At 36.1% G+C, this 14,886-nt stretch overlaps 1 protein-coding gene across 1 annotated transcript in view; it reads left to right on the plus strand.

Moving 5' to 3' along the window:
* Nucleotides 1-14,886, plus strand: part of EPC2 (enhancer of polycomb homolog 2) — a 108,389-nt gene that overhangs the window by 57,684 nt on the left and 35,819 nt on the right. Inside the window, exon 3 of the mRNA XM_082630260.1 lies at nt 9,996-10,141. Within this exon, the coding sequence (XP_082486386.1) occupies nt 9,996-10,141 (146 nt within the window). The remainder of the gene's footprint in view (nt 1-9,995; nt 10,142-14,886) is intronic.

Below are 14,886 nucleotides of genomic sequence, written 5' to 3' on the forward strand. Positions count from 1 at the left end.
GTATACATAATGGTTTATTTCTTTGCTGTCTGTTCCATTGGTCTGTATGTCTGTCTTTATGGCAGCCACACCGATTTGATTATTGTGTCATTGCAATATGTTTTGAAGTCTAAAATGTGTATTTTAAAATGAGATATATCTACCATAGGGCTGATTTTTGAAAAGAATATTTGGTGAAATCTTCTTTAGTTAATGAGTCTCTTTTTGTAAAGGAAATTATTCATTGTTCTCTAATTCATGTTTTATACGTTTGGATTTTTTCAGATGTATTAAGATTTCTATTTTAAATCTTTCTGATATCTTCTGTATACTGAGTTTACTTCCTTGTCCATTTAATACTTTGCTAACATTAAAACAAGTCTCTTTATAAGAATACTGCTGTTTAGGGCTTCCCTGGTGGCGCAGTGGTTGAGAGTCCGCCTGCCGATGCAGGGGACATGGGTTTGTGCCCTGGTCCAGGAAGATCCCACATGCCGCGGAGCGGCTAGGCCCGTGAGCCATGGCCGCTGAGCCTGTGCATCCGGAGCCTGTGCTTCGCAACGGGAGAGGCCACAACAGTGAGAGGCCTACGTACCACAAAAATAAAGAATACTGCTGTTTAATTTCTCAAGTTCCTGACCATTTAGTGGGCTAGAGAGATATGTTCTCTTTCTGTGACTTATTTATTATTTTACACTATAGATATTAATAGAATGTGTGTTCTTACTGATATAAAATATATAATTGTAGAATTAGTTTGTACTAATTAAGCCAAGATAATGCATGAACCCAGATGTCTGAGTGAGGCTTTTTGTCCTCCTACTGTACTTGTTGAAAGATTGGTTGAGAGTGAATGAGAAAGATAAGAGGTTTGAACAGAAGAATCTGGGGATCACAGTACATAGGGATCACAGACCCAGAATATTTTCTTAAAACACAAAATTGTTTTTAGAGTCGCAAAGTGACATGATTTTACTTTATCTTTAAATAGATAATGCATTTAGAATATTCCAAAATAAAAATATACAAAAACAACTTCATCCCTCTCTACCTTCTACTCCAGTCACCCTCCCCTTATAAGTAACCACTTTTATTAGTCTATCTATTCCTTTAGGGTTTTGTTACACAAATTGAAGTACATAGGAAATTATATTCTTATACCCCTTCTTACAGAAAAATTAGCACACTGTATGTACTTTTTAGCATATTTTGTGTGTGTGTGTGTGTGTAAGAGTATAGTCTAGAAATTATCCTATATCAGCATGTAGAGTGTGTCCTCACGCCTTTTTACTGCTGCATAAGTAGTCCTTTGTGTTTGGGATGTGCCAGTTTATTATCCAGTTTCCTATGGAAGGAAACTTGGATTGTTTCCAGTCTTTTGTTATTACAAATAGTGCTTCAGTGAATAATTTTGAATATAAAGAATTTCATAAAGGTACGATTATATCTTTTTCTTACAGAAGTTATCAAATTGCCCTCTGTAAGGGTTATACCAGTTTGTATGTCCACTAGAGAAGTATGAGAGAGCTTGTTTCCCCATATCCTGGTCAAAAGATTGCTTTTGAATTTTTTGATTTTTGCCAGTTTGGTAGGTTAGAAATGATACACCTCAGTGTATCAGTAGTAATTTTTTTAAAATAAACTTTTGATTTTGGAAAAATTTTAGATTTACAGGAAAGTTATGAAGGTAGTACGGAGTGTTCCTGTATACCTCTCATCCAGTTTCAGTTTCCTCTAATATTATCATCATGCATTACTGTGGCACATGTGTTGAATCTAAGAAATCATATTGGTACGTTATTATCATTACCTGAAACCCAGACTTTACTCTGATTGCTCAGTATAGTTTTAATTTGGATTTCTTACTGTGAATGAGGTTGAGGGTCTCTTCATGTGTTTAGAATCCATTAGCATTTTTATGTCCTGAACTGTTACTTGCCCAGCTGTCTATTGAGTTGTTAGAAAACACAGGAGGAAGAATCTGAAGGAGGAGAAAAGAGAAGACTAATAAGAAAAAGCATAATTTGAGGGAGAATAAAGGGATCATTATCTTTATACACCTTTTTTTTTTTTAAATCAGTATCACACCCCCTGGGTCCTATCTAATATCATTAGGCTCTTTCCCCTCTCTAACTATGAAAATCTCTACCTGAAAATTCAGAGTATCCACTTACCGATTCTCATGGTCTGTGGTTCCCATAGTTGTAGTCATTGCTACTGATTTTGACCAGTAATACTTTTTTTATATATAAAAAGTGAATTCTTCAAAGTGGGAGAGGAATGTAGTTTGTTGGCTAGTCAGCAGAAAGACTACGAGAATAATCCTGATTATAGTATAAACCTGGACCTCCTTATAGAATAAATTAGTTGGTAGACGGCCTTGGATCACTATATAATCTTGTAAAAAGTGGCCTTGAACTCTTCTGCACTTCACTTTCTTTTTCTGTACATTGGGAAGAAAGTGTAGGTAAGGTCTCTACTCAAGTCTTATAACAGTAGGAAATCTTGGAGAATCAAAGTCAAGAATTCTGACTTTATCAGGATTCATATGATCTCTTGGTACAACATTTAGAACAGCTAGATTTGGAGGTTATCAGAACCTTGGAGAGCTCCAAGCAGAGGAGGAGATGGTGCTTGGGTTGTTTCTGAACTTTGAGATATACTAGTTCATCATTAAGTATCTTTGAAATTTATTTGAAGCCTGAGGATCTTAACAATACAAGAATTTTAAAAATTCATTGTATTTCACATTAGGAATAAGTAAAGTTTATAATCTTTTAAGAGTGAAGACTTGGGTTTAGGTTAGAGGTCTTCAAAATGTTGTCCAGCATCACTTGGGAACTTGTTAGAAATACAAATTCACAAGGCACACTCCAGATCTACTGGGTCAGAAACTGGTCATGAAGCTCAGCAATCTGTTTGATTCAATCAGATGATTCTGGGAATGCTTAATTTTGAGAAACACTGTTTTAAAGGCTTTGATGCTACTTATGTCAAGGAGAGACTTATGAGCCTTTGTCAGATCCCTGGACTTCCTTAGAGTTAAGTATATGGGATCTTAGGAAGATGTCTTATTCCAACTGCTTCCTAGTTCATAGGTCTACCTGGTCAGAGCCCACTTTAGTGTACACTGGGTTCCATTTAACTGAGATTTAGATATGCAATAGCATTGCTGATGCTAGATTTGTAAAACTCTTCAACTCTACTTTTAAAATATATATATATTTTTTATATATGTGCATACAGCTTCTGTGGACATATGGTTTTGAATTTTTGTCCTACTATTTGAAGGTACATTGGAATCATACAGCCTCCTACCCAAACTCATTATTGATCATTTATGTCTTTTGTAGTTAAGCATATTCTCTTTTTTCCTGCTACCCTCTCTGTCTGGAATTACCTTTCACCACTTTCTCTATGCTTTATGGTGTTGTTATCTATTTTAATTTAGCAGGGAGCCTGTTACACATGTTGTACATGTTGTATAGTCAGTGTTTGTTGTTACTGGGTTCAAAGGATTAATAAACATAATTTTGGAAAGTTGTATAAGAAAGGAAATGCAGAGCTGGAAGAAGAGGTAGACTAGAGAGTTTTTAAGTGAATGACCCTCTTATAAGTGTTATTGTTAATACTTTAAAAGAAGAACCTTTACAAAACAAGGTGCACTAGTGCCTCTGTCTTATTTTGTTGCTTGCATCAAAGGGATTGGGGGAAAAAAGAAAGAAAGAAAAAAAAGAAACAAAAAGGGACTGGATGTTGGCAAATAGTGTCCAGAAGTAAGCATTTAGGAAATTTGAAGGTGCATGAAAGGAGCTTTGTATAATGTTGCTTCTTTTTATGTTAAAAAAATTATCATTGATGATTCATAAGTAAATGTTGGACATTTTCTAGATGTAAAATAACTTTAAGTGGGAAAGTCCTATTAGAGTTCATTCTCATTTTAATTTTTATTGTTTGTTTTTAACAAATCCTTGAGTGCGCGGTGCACTGGGTTCGCAGTATCTTCTTTTACATGCACTGTAGTCAACTGGCATTTGTTTTATTTGTAAATTAATCTTTTTTATCTTTGGTTATTAAATGTATGTAATTTATTATCTTAATCATTTAAGTCCATGGCTGAACAAAAACAGTCTTTTAATTTATTTCCCGTTGACAGTCAAAGAACTTTTTATTACAGCTATTATGATTAGAAGGGTTTAATTTAGCATCTGTGTGGTAGTGGGAGAAGCACTGAGCTCTGAGTCAAGACCCTGAAACCTGTGCTCAACTCACCAAAGTTCTTAACCTCAGTTTTCTGATCTGTAAGATAAGATGTTTCCAACTCTAGGTCATGCAACTTTTTATTATTTGTAAACTTTTTTGTTTTGTCTTGCTTTTTAATATGACCCTAGTGTACTAGAAAAAGAAAAAAGGTAGCAAGGAGATTTGAAAGAGAAAATTCAAAATGGATTCCAGGAATAAGAAAAAAAATTTTTTTAATGAAAATTATCCAAAGTTTACTTTATGACAGTGAGATTTTTACTGTATTAAATATTGTTGAGTAAACATTTTTTAGTTATGTAATTTTCCTCCACACCTGTTGTTTTTCCACCAACACAAGGAAAGGGAATTACATGATTAATTGAACATTGGGGTTCTGGTCTGCAACTACCCTTAGGAACTATTACTTTTTTTTTTTTTTTTTGGCTGCGGTGGGTCTGTGTTGCTGCATGCAGGCTTTCTCTAGTTGCGGTGAGCGAGGGCTACTCTTCGTTGCGGTGCACGGACTTCTCATTACAGTGGCTTCTCTTGTTGTGGAGCACAGGCTCTGGGCATGTGGGCTCAGTAGTTGCAGCACATGGGCCCTAGAGCACGCAGGGTTCAGTAGTTTTGGCGCATGGGCTCAGTAGTTGCGACTCACGAGATCTAGAGCACAGGCTCAGTAGTTGTGGCACACAGTGTTAGTTGCTCCGTGGCACATGGGATCTTCCCGGACCAGGGATCAAACCCATGTCCCCTGCATTGGCAGGCGGATTCTTAACCACTGCACCACCAGGGAAGTCCCAGAACTATTACTCTTTAAGATTTTTACCCTCTGTTTACTAGAGAAGAGTAACTACTATATAATTTGGGTAAAGGTAATTGGAGTCTAGATGTCCCAGCATATTTTGTTTATTCTAGTTTTCCTCTTGACAGGTTGCACATAGATTTAAAAAATTTTTTTACAATCTTGAGTATTCCCGTTCTTCCTGTTGTTAGAACCTAGCACATTATAGACCCTTAATGATATATGTTGATCTTCAGAGAAAATAAACTCATAAGGAAAGGAATCTGAAAGCATAGTAATAAATATTGTCTCCATTCTCATGGCCTTTAGTGTCTGCAGCCTTTTTTTTTTTTGATTCCTGTTCAGAAGACAAGCAACTTTAGGTTTAAAAAAATGTTCCCTAATAAAAATGGAGTAATTTTTTTTGTTTTTTTTGTGGTACGCGGGCCTCTCGCTGTTGTGGCCTCTCCCGCTGCGGAGCACAGGCCCCGGACGTGCAGGCTCAGCGGCCATGGCTCACGGGCCCAGCCGCTCCGTGGCATGTGGGATCTTCCCAGACCGGGGCACGAACCCATGTCCCCTGCATCGGCAGGCGGACTCCCAACCACTGCGCCACCAGGGAAGCCCCAAAATGGAGTAATTTTGATAATAAAAAAACATTTAAAATCAGGAATTGCTGTTCTCTTGTTTATATCACTTTATCTACATGTGAAACTGTTTTAAATGTCAAGAGTATTGTTTATGGTTTGTTCCTGTTTCAAATTGAAGAAAAAAAACGTGTGGATGAGTGAATTTTTAGGTGAAAATTTTTTCTTTAATATGAAAGTAAACTTAATTGTTAGAGGTATGGAAGAAGAAATATACAAGATACTGACTCAGTGTAAGAAGCAGCTGTCAAACAATACATCTGTCTGCCCCTTCACTGGAAGTATTCAAGGTGGATTGGACAGCCCTTTTTTTTCTCCTTGTTAGTAACTTTATTGTGATTTTAGACAATTACTTTTTATCATAATAACTGTCTGTTGGGGTTTGTTTGGTTTTTGAACTAAGATGGGAGGGAGAAGGGTCTGCCTCTGTGGGCCCTGATCTTCCTTAGATGGAACTCCAGTTTCTCGCTCTTGAGCACATAAAGCGATCTGCTTAGCCACTAGACTACATTGGCCAGACCTTGAAGCGAAGCTCTCAGGAAGCTTTGTCTGCTGTGGAGGAGGAACTCCTTCAGAAATTTTCCTTCTTAATCATATTTGTTTTAAATTTTTTGGCTGCTTTTGTTTAAATTTTCTTCTTAGGAGTCAGCTTTGCCCCTTGTGACTCAGGGACAGTGCATAGTGGGACTTGTACCTTTGCTAGGTATTGTATGCTATTGATGAGCACAATTCAGTTTCTCATTAGGGTCTTGGTGCAGACCAGCTTATTATTAGATGCATTGTAGACCACACAGATGACCCTAGTTTGCCCATTGTTTTACAAGATGTGCCTATTACTCTATGGTGTGTGGAAGAAAGAAATGCAAAGCCTTCTGGTCTTCAGATTTGTAAACTGCTCTCCTGTCCCTCTGCAAGTTGAAAGTGAGGATATGTACATAGGTGACCAGTGTATAGAGCTTCTTCAGCAAATCTTCATGTTAATGATGTTTTCTGAATAAACAAGCCCAAATATGGTTGGGTGCATTCCTAATCTTTTAGTCCAGACAGCTTTGTTGAGCTTGTTAGCAGTATACACATGAGGTGTTTCCATCTCCTTCATGGTGAGTTTTCAGATTTCTCGATATATGAGGTGTATGTTCCATGGATGTGATTGTGAATATTGGTAGTGTATTCTCTGGTCACTCTCTTTTTGATGGCAGGATGGCCTTTTTTCTCTTTATTTCCTAGAGCCATGTTGCCTGGGACCTGGTAGGAAAGGAAGAACATGAGGGATATTGCCAGGCTTGTTTTAAAAGGGTTTACTCATTTGGAATGGAAATTGAATCATTCTCATCAGTAGCACACAGTATCCATCAGGGGTGCAATTCCCTTCCAAAGAACTAGAATTCAGAAATATGTACCCAAGTTAACCTCTTTACTGCCAGTATCCAAAAGGAGCATGATATATAGCCATACCGCTCCTCTAAATCAGAGGACAGAGAAGATATAAACTGGGATATCGTCATGTAATTCAAAGGATATACTATAATACTTTGTTAAGACGAACAAACAGTATTCTAAGCCCCACCTGAGCCAGGTGCTTGACAGACGTGGAGCTGAGTGGTACTGGGAGGACTGTTTTCCACACTTCCATCTCTGGACACAGCCCACGCCTTACAACACCTTGGCAGGTATCTGACAATTCCCAGGCTCAGCTGCAAGCAGCTGCATTGCTGGACCGGTTCTGGAGTTGAATAGTTTTGGAACTAACCAGATGTAGGAGAGACTTGGGATGCACTGCGGGAGAAATAAAATAAGTAATGATTTTTAAACACACGCACACACACACACACACACACACACACACAATGTTCTAAGCCCAGTGACCACCAGGTATGTGTGTTTAAAATCTTGAGAGACGGAAAGTTCTTTTCCTGTACAGGAGTGTTTACAAGTATAAGTCAATACTGTCATACTCCAAATGAGGAACTACAGACAGGGATTCATCTCTTCATCTACTATACCTAGCTTTCTACCTAACGTATTAAGTAAGCACTTAATAAATTGAATTAGTACTAAACCAGGATTTTGTATGTTTTACAAACATCTTTTGATTTACTCTGTAAACTGTTTCTGTGATACATGTAGGAGGTAGGTATTATTTCTAGACAGTACTAAGTATATCCATATTTTTGGTAGCATAAGCAAGAAATGGTAGTAGGAAATTATAAAATCCTTCTTGTGCTTTCTAGAGATGGATGGTGGTGATGATTGCACAGCATTGTGAGTGTACGTAATATCACTAAGCTGTACACTTAAAAATGGTTAAGATAATAAATTTTGTTACTTGTATTTTACCACATTAAAAAAATAAAACACTTTCTCTTGACACCCCCATCCAAAAAAAAGCCCTTTGAATGCAAATTGAATGTGAGTAGTAGCATAGATGCTTATATAATTATTTAGTTGATTGCCTGTGAAATATTTTTATATACATTTCTCTCATTTATTTATCAATTGGTAGATTTATAAACAATATCTCATTCATTACAAAAAAGAGCTATGACATGGGGAATCTATCATTTAGGATTTTATAAGAAAAATAATATCAGGACAGGTGATCTAGATAAAATTATTACTTTTGTCCTTCGTAATACAGATTTGCTGTACAGACTACTCTGCACAAGTGTTTATGATACATTGGTATAGCTCAACAACAATCAATAAAAGGGGGGAACGGGGTCAATACTACATGGAAGTTGTCCTGGTTCTTCTATGATTTTTCTTTGCCAAAGGGGGCTGGAATAGCAACAGAAGGATTACAATCTTCAGTAGAGAGGAGCAAAGGCTTTTCCTGGACTGCTTGACATGGAAAGAGTCCTTTCAACTCTATATTAAAAAAATTAAAAATGAGTGCCTGCACCTAAGATTCCTTTCCCAGAAAGGTATACCCCCTAGCCTTGCACAGCTCTCATATAATGGCAGGTTGCATTTCCTGCTGGAGCCCCAACGCGCCAAGTTCCCTTACCGTCTGTGTTCTCTCAGTATCCACAAGCCAGCAATTCCATTCTGTTATTTTTGTGCATTTTTAGTATCGCTTGAGGTAGTAGCCAGCTATTCTGAGTGGCTTACGTGGCCATCTACTGTAATGTTTATGGTTTGCTTGGACTCTGATAACAGAAAGTTACATAGATTTTACATAAGCCTGTTATTTTGGTGTACAATTTTGCATATAGAGGATTTTTTTTTGAGGAACTCATATCATGTTATAGCAGGAATGTCTATACTTTTTATAGTACTAATGTAAATCAAATTATAGTGGTCCATTCTAAATATTAGTGAGTACCTCATGCTGATTTTTGTCAGTTCATAAAAAGAAGCAGTTGACTTCAGGGGCCCAGAAATAAATTTCTGGGCAGATTCAGAATTCAACTTCTCAGAGCTAGGCAATCCTTAAAGAAGATTTCATTTTAAATAGCAGATTTCTTGCTGTTAGCTCACATCCCTAAGAATATTCCAAGCAGTATCTCTTGATAATGTGACATATTGGTTGTTCTCTTTGTTAATGGATGATAAAGCCTGAGAGATAGCCAAGAGAAGAAACTGTACCCCAAAAAAAGTGAAATTTTGAAAATTATACTTTCCTGTCAATTTTTGCTTATCTTTCATACTCATCCTCCTCCACCTTCCTCTATTTCCCCTTCCTCCCACCCTCTGCCTCTGGTAACCACAAGTCTGATCTCTTTCTATTAGTTTGGGTTGTTTTTTAGGTTCCACATAGAAGTGAGATCATACATTATTTGTCTCTCTCTGACTTATTTCATTTAGCATAACGCCCTCAGGTCCATCTATAATGTTGCCAATGTTAGTTTTATTTATTTATTTATTTATTTTTAAAGAAAACTAGTCTGTCAGGCCAGCACCTCTTTTTTGTTTGTTTGTTTAAATCTGTTATATCTCCAGTGATTTGAAATGCCATTCCCATCATATATTTTATACTTGAGTTTATTTCTGGACTGTTCATTTTGTTCCATACCTTCTCTTTATGCTCCCAACTACCATGTGAATAAATATCTTTTTTTATAATTGCTACTTTATATTTTAATATATGTATTTGTGACCCTTTATTTTTAAAATAAAAAATTCTAGTTGCTGTTTTTACTGTTCTGTGAAACTTTAAATCATATGTGAATTAAAATTTATTTTTTCTTCAACTGAGTCTCTAAAACCAATTTTTTGATGTCTGCTTGTGAACTCCTCTTTGGTCAATGCCTTATACTTTGGGAGTATTCTGTGGTTGAATATAAACACTATATAACTCCATGATTTCTCCTGAGTTTGAAGAATTTCTTTTTCTTTTCTAGCCTTTAATCTAGACAACGAACAACCAGATTATGATATGGATTCAGAAGATGAGACCTTATTAAATAGACTTAACAGAAAGATGGAAATTAAGCCTTTGCAATTTGAAATTATGATTGACAGACTTGAAAAAGCCAGTTCTAATCAGGTACTGTACCTTGTAAAAATGTCTCTTGTATTAACAGTTAATCTAATTAGCAGCTTTATTTTGTATTTTCTTTAGACCTGAGTATATTACATTTTACTGTCTCTTGAATTTCTTTTCCTGAGATCCTAGAATTTCTATTTACAATATTCCTTGACAGTTCAATATTCCTTAAGGAATACTTAAGCCTACTTTCTTTGAATAGGAGCATGAAGGGTACAGTTCCGACTTTTTTCTTATTTGGATATAAAACTAATACTAGTTACATTCTTATAATATCTTCTTGATCCTTTTCATGGAGCTGTCTTTCTGGTGCTTCAGTAACTGACTTTGCTTAGCTGGGTGTCTTAGGTAGACACCTCATACCAATTCAGTTGCTCGGATTTATATTAAGGTACTCTTATCATTTAAAATGTATTTTAGTTTTACTTATTTATATATTATTTAAAATTTTAAGTGAAGGAAAAATTATTCATAAAGTAATAAAGAATTTTCTTTAATGGGACATTCTATATATGGTATAGAGAATTTAAAATGGTATGTTCCTTCTGGAAAGCAATTAGGCAGCATATGTCAGGATCCTTAAAATGTTTATACCTTTTTTTTTTTTTTTTTTTTCTTTTTGCGATATGCGGGCCTCTCCCTGTTGTGGCCTCTCCCGTTGCGGAGCACAGGCTCCGGATGCGCAGGCCCAGCGGCCATGGCTCACGGGCCCAGCCGCTCCGCGGCATATGGGATCCTCCCAGACCGGGGCACGAACCCGTATCCCCTGCATCGGCAGGCGGACTCTCAACCACTGCGCCACCAGGGAGGCCCTGTTTATACCTTTTGATTTCGTGGTCCTACCTCTAGGAATCATTCCCAAGAAAAATAATTAGTGAAGGTGTCAAAGATCTCTGAACAGGGTTGTTAAGAATAACTTATGAGTTGTCTGTAGGATGGAATATCATACAACCATTAAAAATTGTTATTTTGAAGAGTATCTAGTGGCACAGGAAGTTGATCATTATATAATGTGAGATTTCAAAAACAGGACATGGAAATATTGAAGGTTTGTTTAAAGCATTTCTATATGTGCATAGAAGAACAAGAATGTACAACAAAATGCCAACAATGGTTATATTTAGGTGCTGGAATTATGGGTGATTTTATGTTCTTTATTCTATTTTTCTGTATTTTCCAAATTTACTATAATGAGCATGTGTTGATATTACAATTAGATTTTAAAACTTTTTAAAAATAATTGTTGGTATACCTGTGTGGTATATTAGTATGCTAATTTTTATTTATGTAGTAAGAAGTTACCACTATAAATAAATAAGTTTTTTACACTAGACTGTTAAAAGTTTTCACTTGTTTACCTATACAAATTCATTATTTTCCCTCCAACTTCCAAGTAAGTCCTTTAAATCCCTGAGGCATTACCATCTCTTCAGAACATTTCCCAAACTTTTCCATTGTAAAGTGACTTTCTTGCATATTTAGCCTTTCTACCAGCCTCCCCTGACCCCATTTTTTTAAATTAAAATAAATTTTCTATTGAAGTATGGTCGATTTACAATGTTGTGTTAATTTCTGCTGTACAGCAAAGTGATTCAGTTATACACCGAGCTGAGCTACTTGTGCCATACAACAGGTTCCCACCAGCTATCTGTTTTACACATGGTAGTGTATTTATGTCAAACCTAATCTCCCAATTCATCCCAACCTCCCCTTCCTGCACTGTGTCCACTCGTCCATTCTCTACGTTTGCGTTTCTATTCCTGCCCTGCAAATAGGTTCATCTCTACCATTTTTCTAGATTCCACATATATGTGTTAATAGACGATACTTGTTTTTCTCTTTCTGACTTACTTCACTCTGTATGACAGATTCTAGGTTTATCCACATCTCTACAAATGACCCAATTTCATTTCTTTTTATGGCTGAGTAATATTCCATTATATATATGTACCACATCTTCTTTATCCATTCATCTGTTGATGGACATTTAGGTTGTTTCCACGTTCTGGTTATTGTAAATACAGCTGCAATGAACATTGGGGTACATGTGTCTCTTTGAATTATGGTTTTCTCATGGTATGCCCAGGAGTGGGATTCCTGGGTCCATGGGGTAGTTCTATTTTTAGTTTTTTAAGGAACCTCCATACTGTTTTCCACAGTAGCTGTATCAATTTACATTCCCACCAACAGTGCAAGAGGGTTTCCTTTTCTCTGTACCCACTCCAGCATCTATTGTTTGTAAATTTTTTGATTATGGCCATTCTGACTGGTGTGAGGTGATAACCTCATTGTAGTTTTGATTTGCATTTCTCTAATAATTAGTGATCTTAAGCATCTTTTCATGTGCCTCTTGGCCATGTGTATGTCTTCTTCTTTTCTATGTATAGTGTCATGTCATCTGCAAATGTCTATTTAGGTCTTCTGCCCATTTTTTGATTCAGTGGTTTGTTTTTTTGATATTGAGCTGCATGAGCTGTTTGTATATTTTGGAGATTAATCTGTTGTCTGTTGCTTCATTTGCAAATATTTTCTCCCATTCCGTGATTGTCTTTTCATCTTATTTATGGTTTCCTTTGCTGTGCAAAAGCTTTTAAGTTTAATTAGGTCCCATTTGCTTATTTTTGTTTTTATTTTCATTACTCTAGGAGGTGGTCATAAAAGATCTTGCTGTGATTTATGTGAAAGAGTGTTTTTCCTGTGTTTTCCTCTAAGAGTTTATAGTGTCTGGTCTTACATTTAGGTCTTTAATCCATTTGGAGTTTATTTTTGTGTATGGTGTTAGGTAGTGTTCTAACTTCATTCTTTTTCATGCAGTTGTCCAGTTTTCCCAGCACCATTTATTGAAGAGGCTGTCTTTTCTCCATTGTATATTCTTGCCTCCTTTGTCATAGATTAGGTGACCATAGATGTGTGGGTTTATCTCTTGGCTTTCTATCCTGTTCCATTGATCTATATTTCTGTTTTTGTGCCAGTACCATACTGTCTTGATTACTGTAGCTTTGTAGTATAGTCTGAAGTCAGGGAGCCTGATTCCTCCAGCTCTGTTTTTCTTTCTCAAGATTACTTTGGCTATTCGGGGTCTTTTGTGTTTCCATACAAATTGTAAAATTTTTTGTTCTAGTTCTGTGAAAAATATCATTGGTAATTTGATAGGGATTGCGTTTAACCTGTAGATTGCTTTGGGTAGGATAGTCATTTTCACAGTGTTGATTCTTCCAATCCAGGAGCATGTTATATTTCTCCACCTGTTTGCATTGTCTTTGATTTCTTTCATCGGTGTCTTATAGTTTTCTGCATACAGGTCTTTTGCCTCCTTAGGTAGGTTTATTCCTAGGTATTTTATTCTTTTTACTGCAGTGGTAAATGGGATTGTTTCCTTAATTCCTCTTTCTGGTCTTTCATTGTTAGTGTATAGGAATGACAGAGATTTCTGTGCCTTAATTTTGTATCCTGCCTGCAACCTTCCCAAATTCATTGATTAGTTCTAGTAGTTTTCTGGTGTCATCTTTAGGATTTTCTATGTATAGTATCATATCATCAGCAAACAGTGACAGTTTTACTTCTTCTTTTATAATTTGTATTCCTTTTATTTCTTTTTCTTCTCTGATTGCCATGGCTAGGGCTTCCTAAACTATGTTGAATAATAGTAGCGAGAGTGGACACCTTGTCTTGTTCCTGAGCTTAGAGAAAATGCTTTCAGTTTTTCAACATTGAGAATGATGTTTGCTGTTGGTTTGTTGTATATGGCCTTTATTATGTTGAGGTAGTTTCCCTCTATGCCCACTTTCTGGAGAGTTTTTATCATAAGTGGGTGTTGAATTTTGTCAAAAGCTTCTTCTGCATCTATTGAGATGATCCTATGGTTTTTATTCTTTAATTTGTTAATATGGTGTATTGCATTGTTTGATTTGCATATATTGAAGAATCCTTGTATCTCTGGGATAAATCCCACTTTATCATGGTGTATGCTCTTTTTAATGTGCTGTTGGATTCTGTTTGCTACTATTTTGTTGAGGGTTTTTGCGTCTGTGTTCATCAGTGATAGATATATTGGTCTGTAATTTTCTTTTTTGTGATGTCTTTGTCTGGTTTTGGTATCAGGGTGATGGTGGCCTTGTAGAACAGGTTTGGGAGTGTTCCTTCCTCTGCAGTTTTTTGGAAGAGTTTGAGAAGGATAGGTGTTAACTCTTCTCTAACTGTTTGATAGAATTCACCTGTGAAGCCATCTTGTCCTGAATTTTTGTTTGCTGGAAGATTTTTAATTACAGTTTCAACTTCCTTACTTGAGATTGGTCTGTTCATATTTTCTTTTCTTCCTGGTTTAGTCTTGGAAGGTTATACCTTTCTAAGAATTTGTCCATTTCTTCCAGGTTGTCCATTTTATTGGCATAGAGTTGCTTGTAGTAGTCTCTTAGCATGCTTTGTATTTCTGTGGTGTCTGTTGTAATTTCTCCTTTTTCATTTCTAATTTTATTGATTTGAGTTCCTCTCCCTTTTTTTCTTGATGAGTCTGGCTAAAGGTTTATCAATTTTGTTTATCTTCTCAAAATCAAATTTTAGTTTTATTGATCTTTACTATTGTTTTCTTCATTTCTATTTCATTTATTTCTGCTCTGATCTTTATGATTTCTTTCCTTCTACTAACTTTGGTTTTCTTTGTTCTTCTTTTTCTAGTTGCTTTAGGTGTAAGGTTAGATTGTTTATTTGATACTTCCTTGTTTCTTGAGTTGGGATTGAATTGCTAT

The sequence above is a fragment of the Mesoplodon mirus genome (genome assembly GCF_964341445.2).
Source record: "Mesoplodon mirus genome assembly, chromosome: 8".
NCBI classification, from domain to species: domain Eukaryota; kingdom Metazoa; phylum Chordata; class Mammalia; order Artiodactyla; family Ziphiidae; genus Mesoplodon; species Mesoplodon mirus.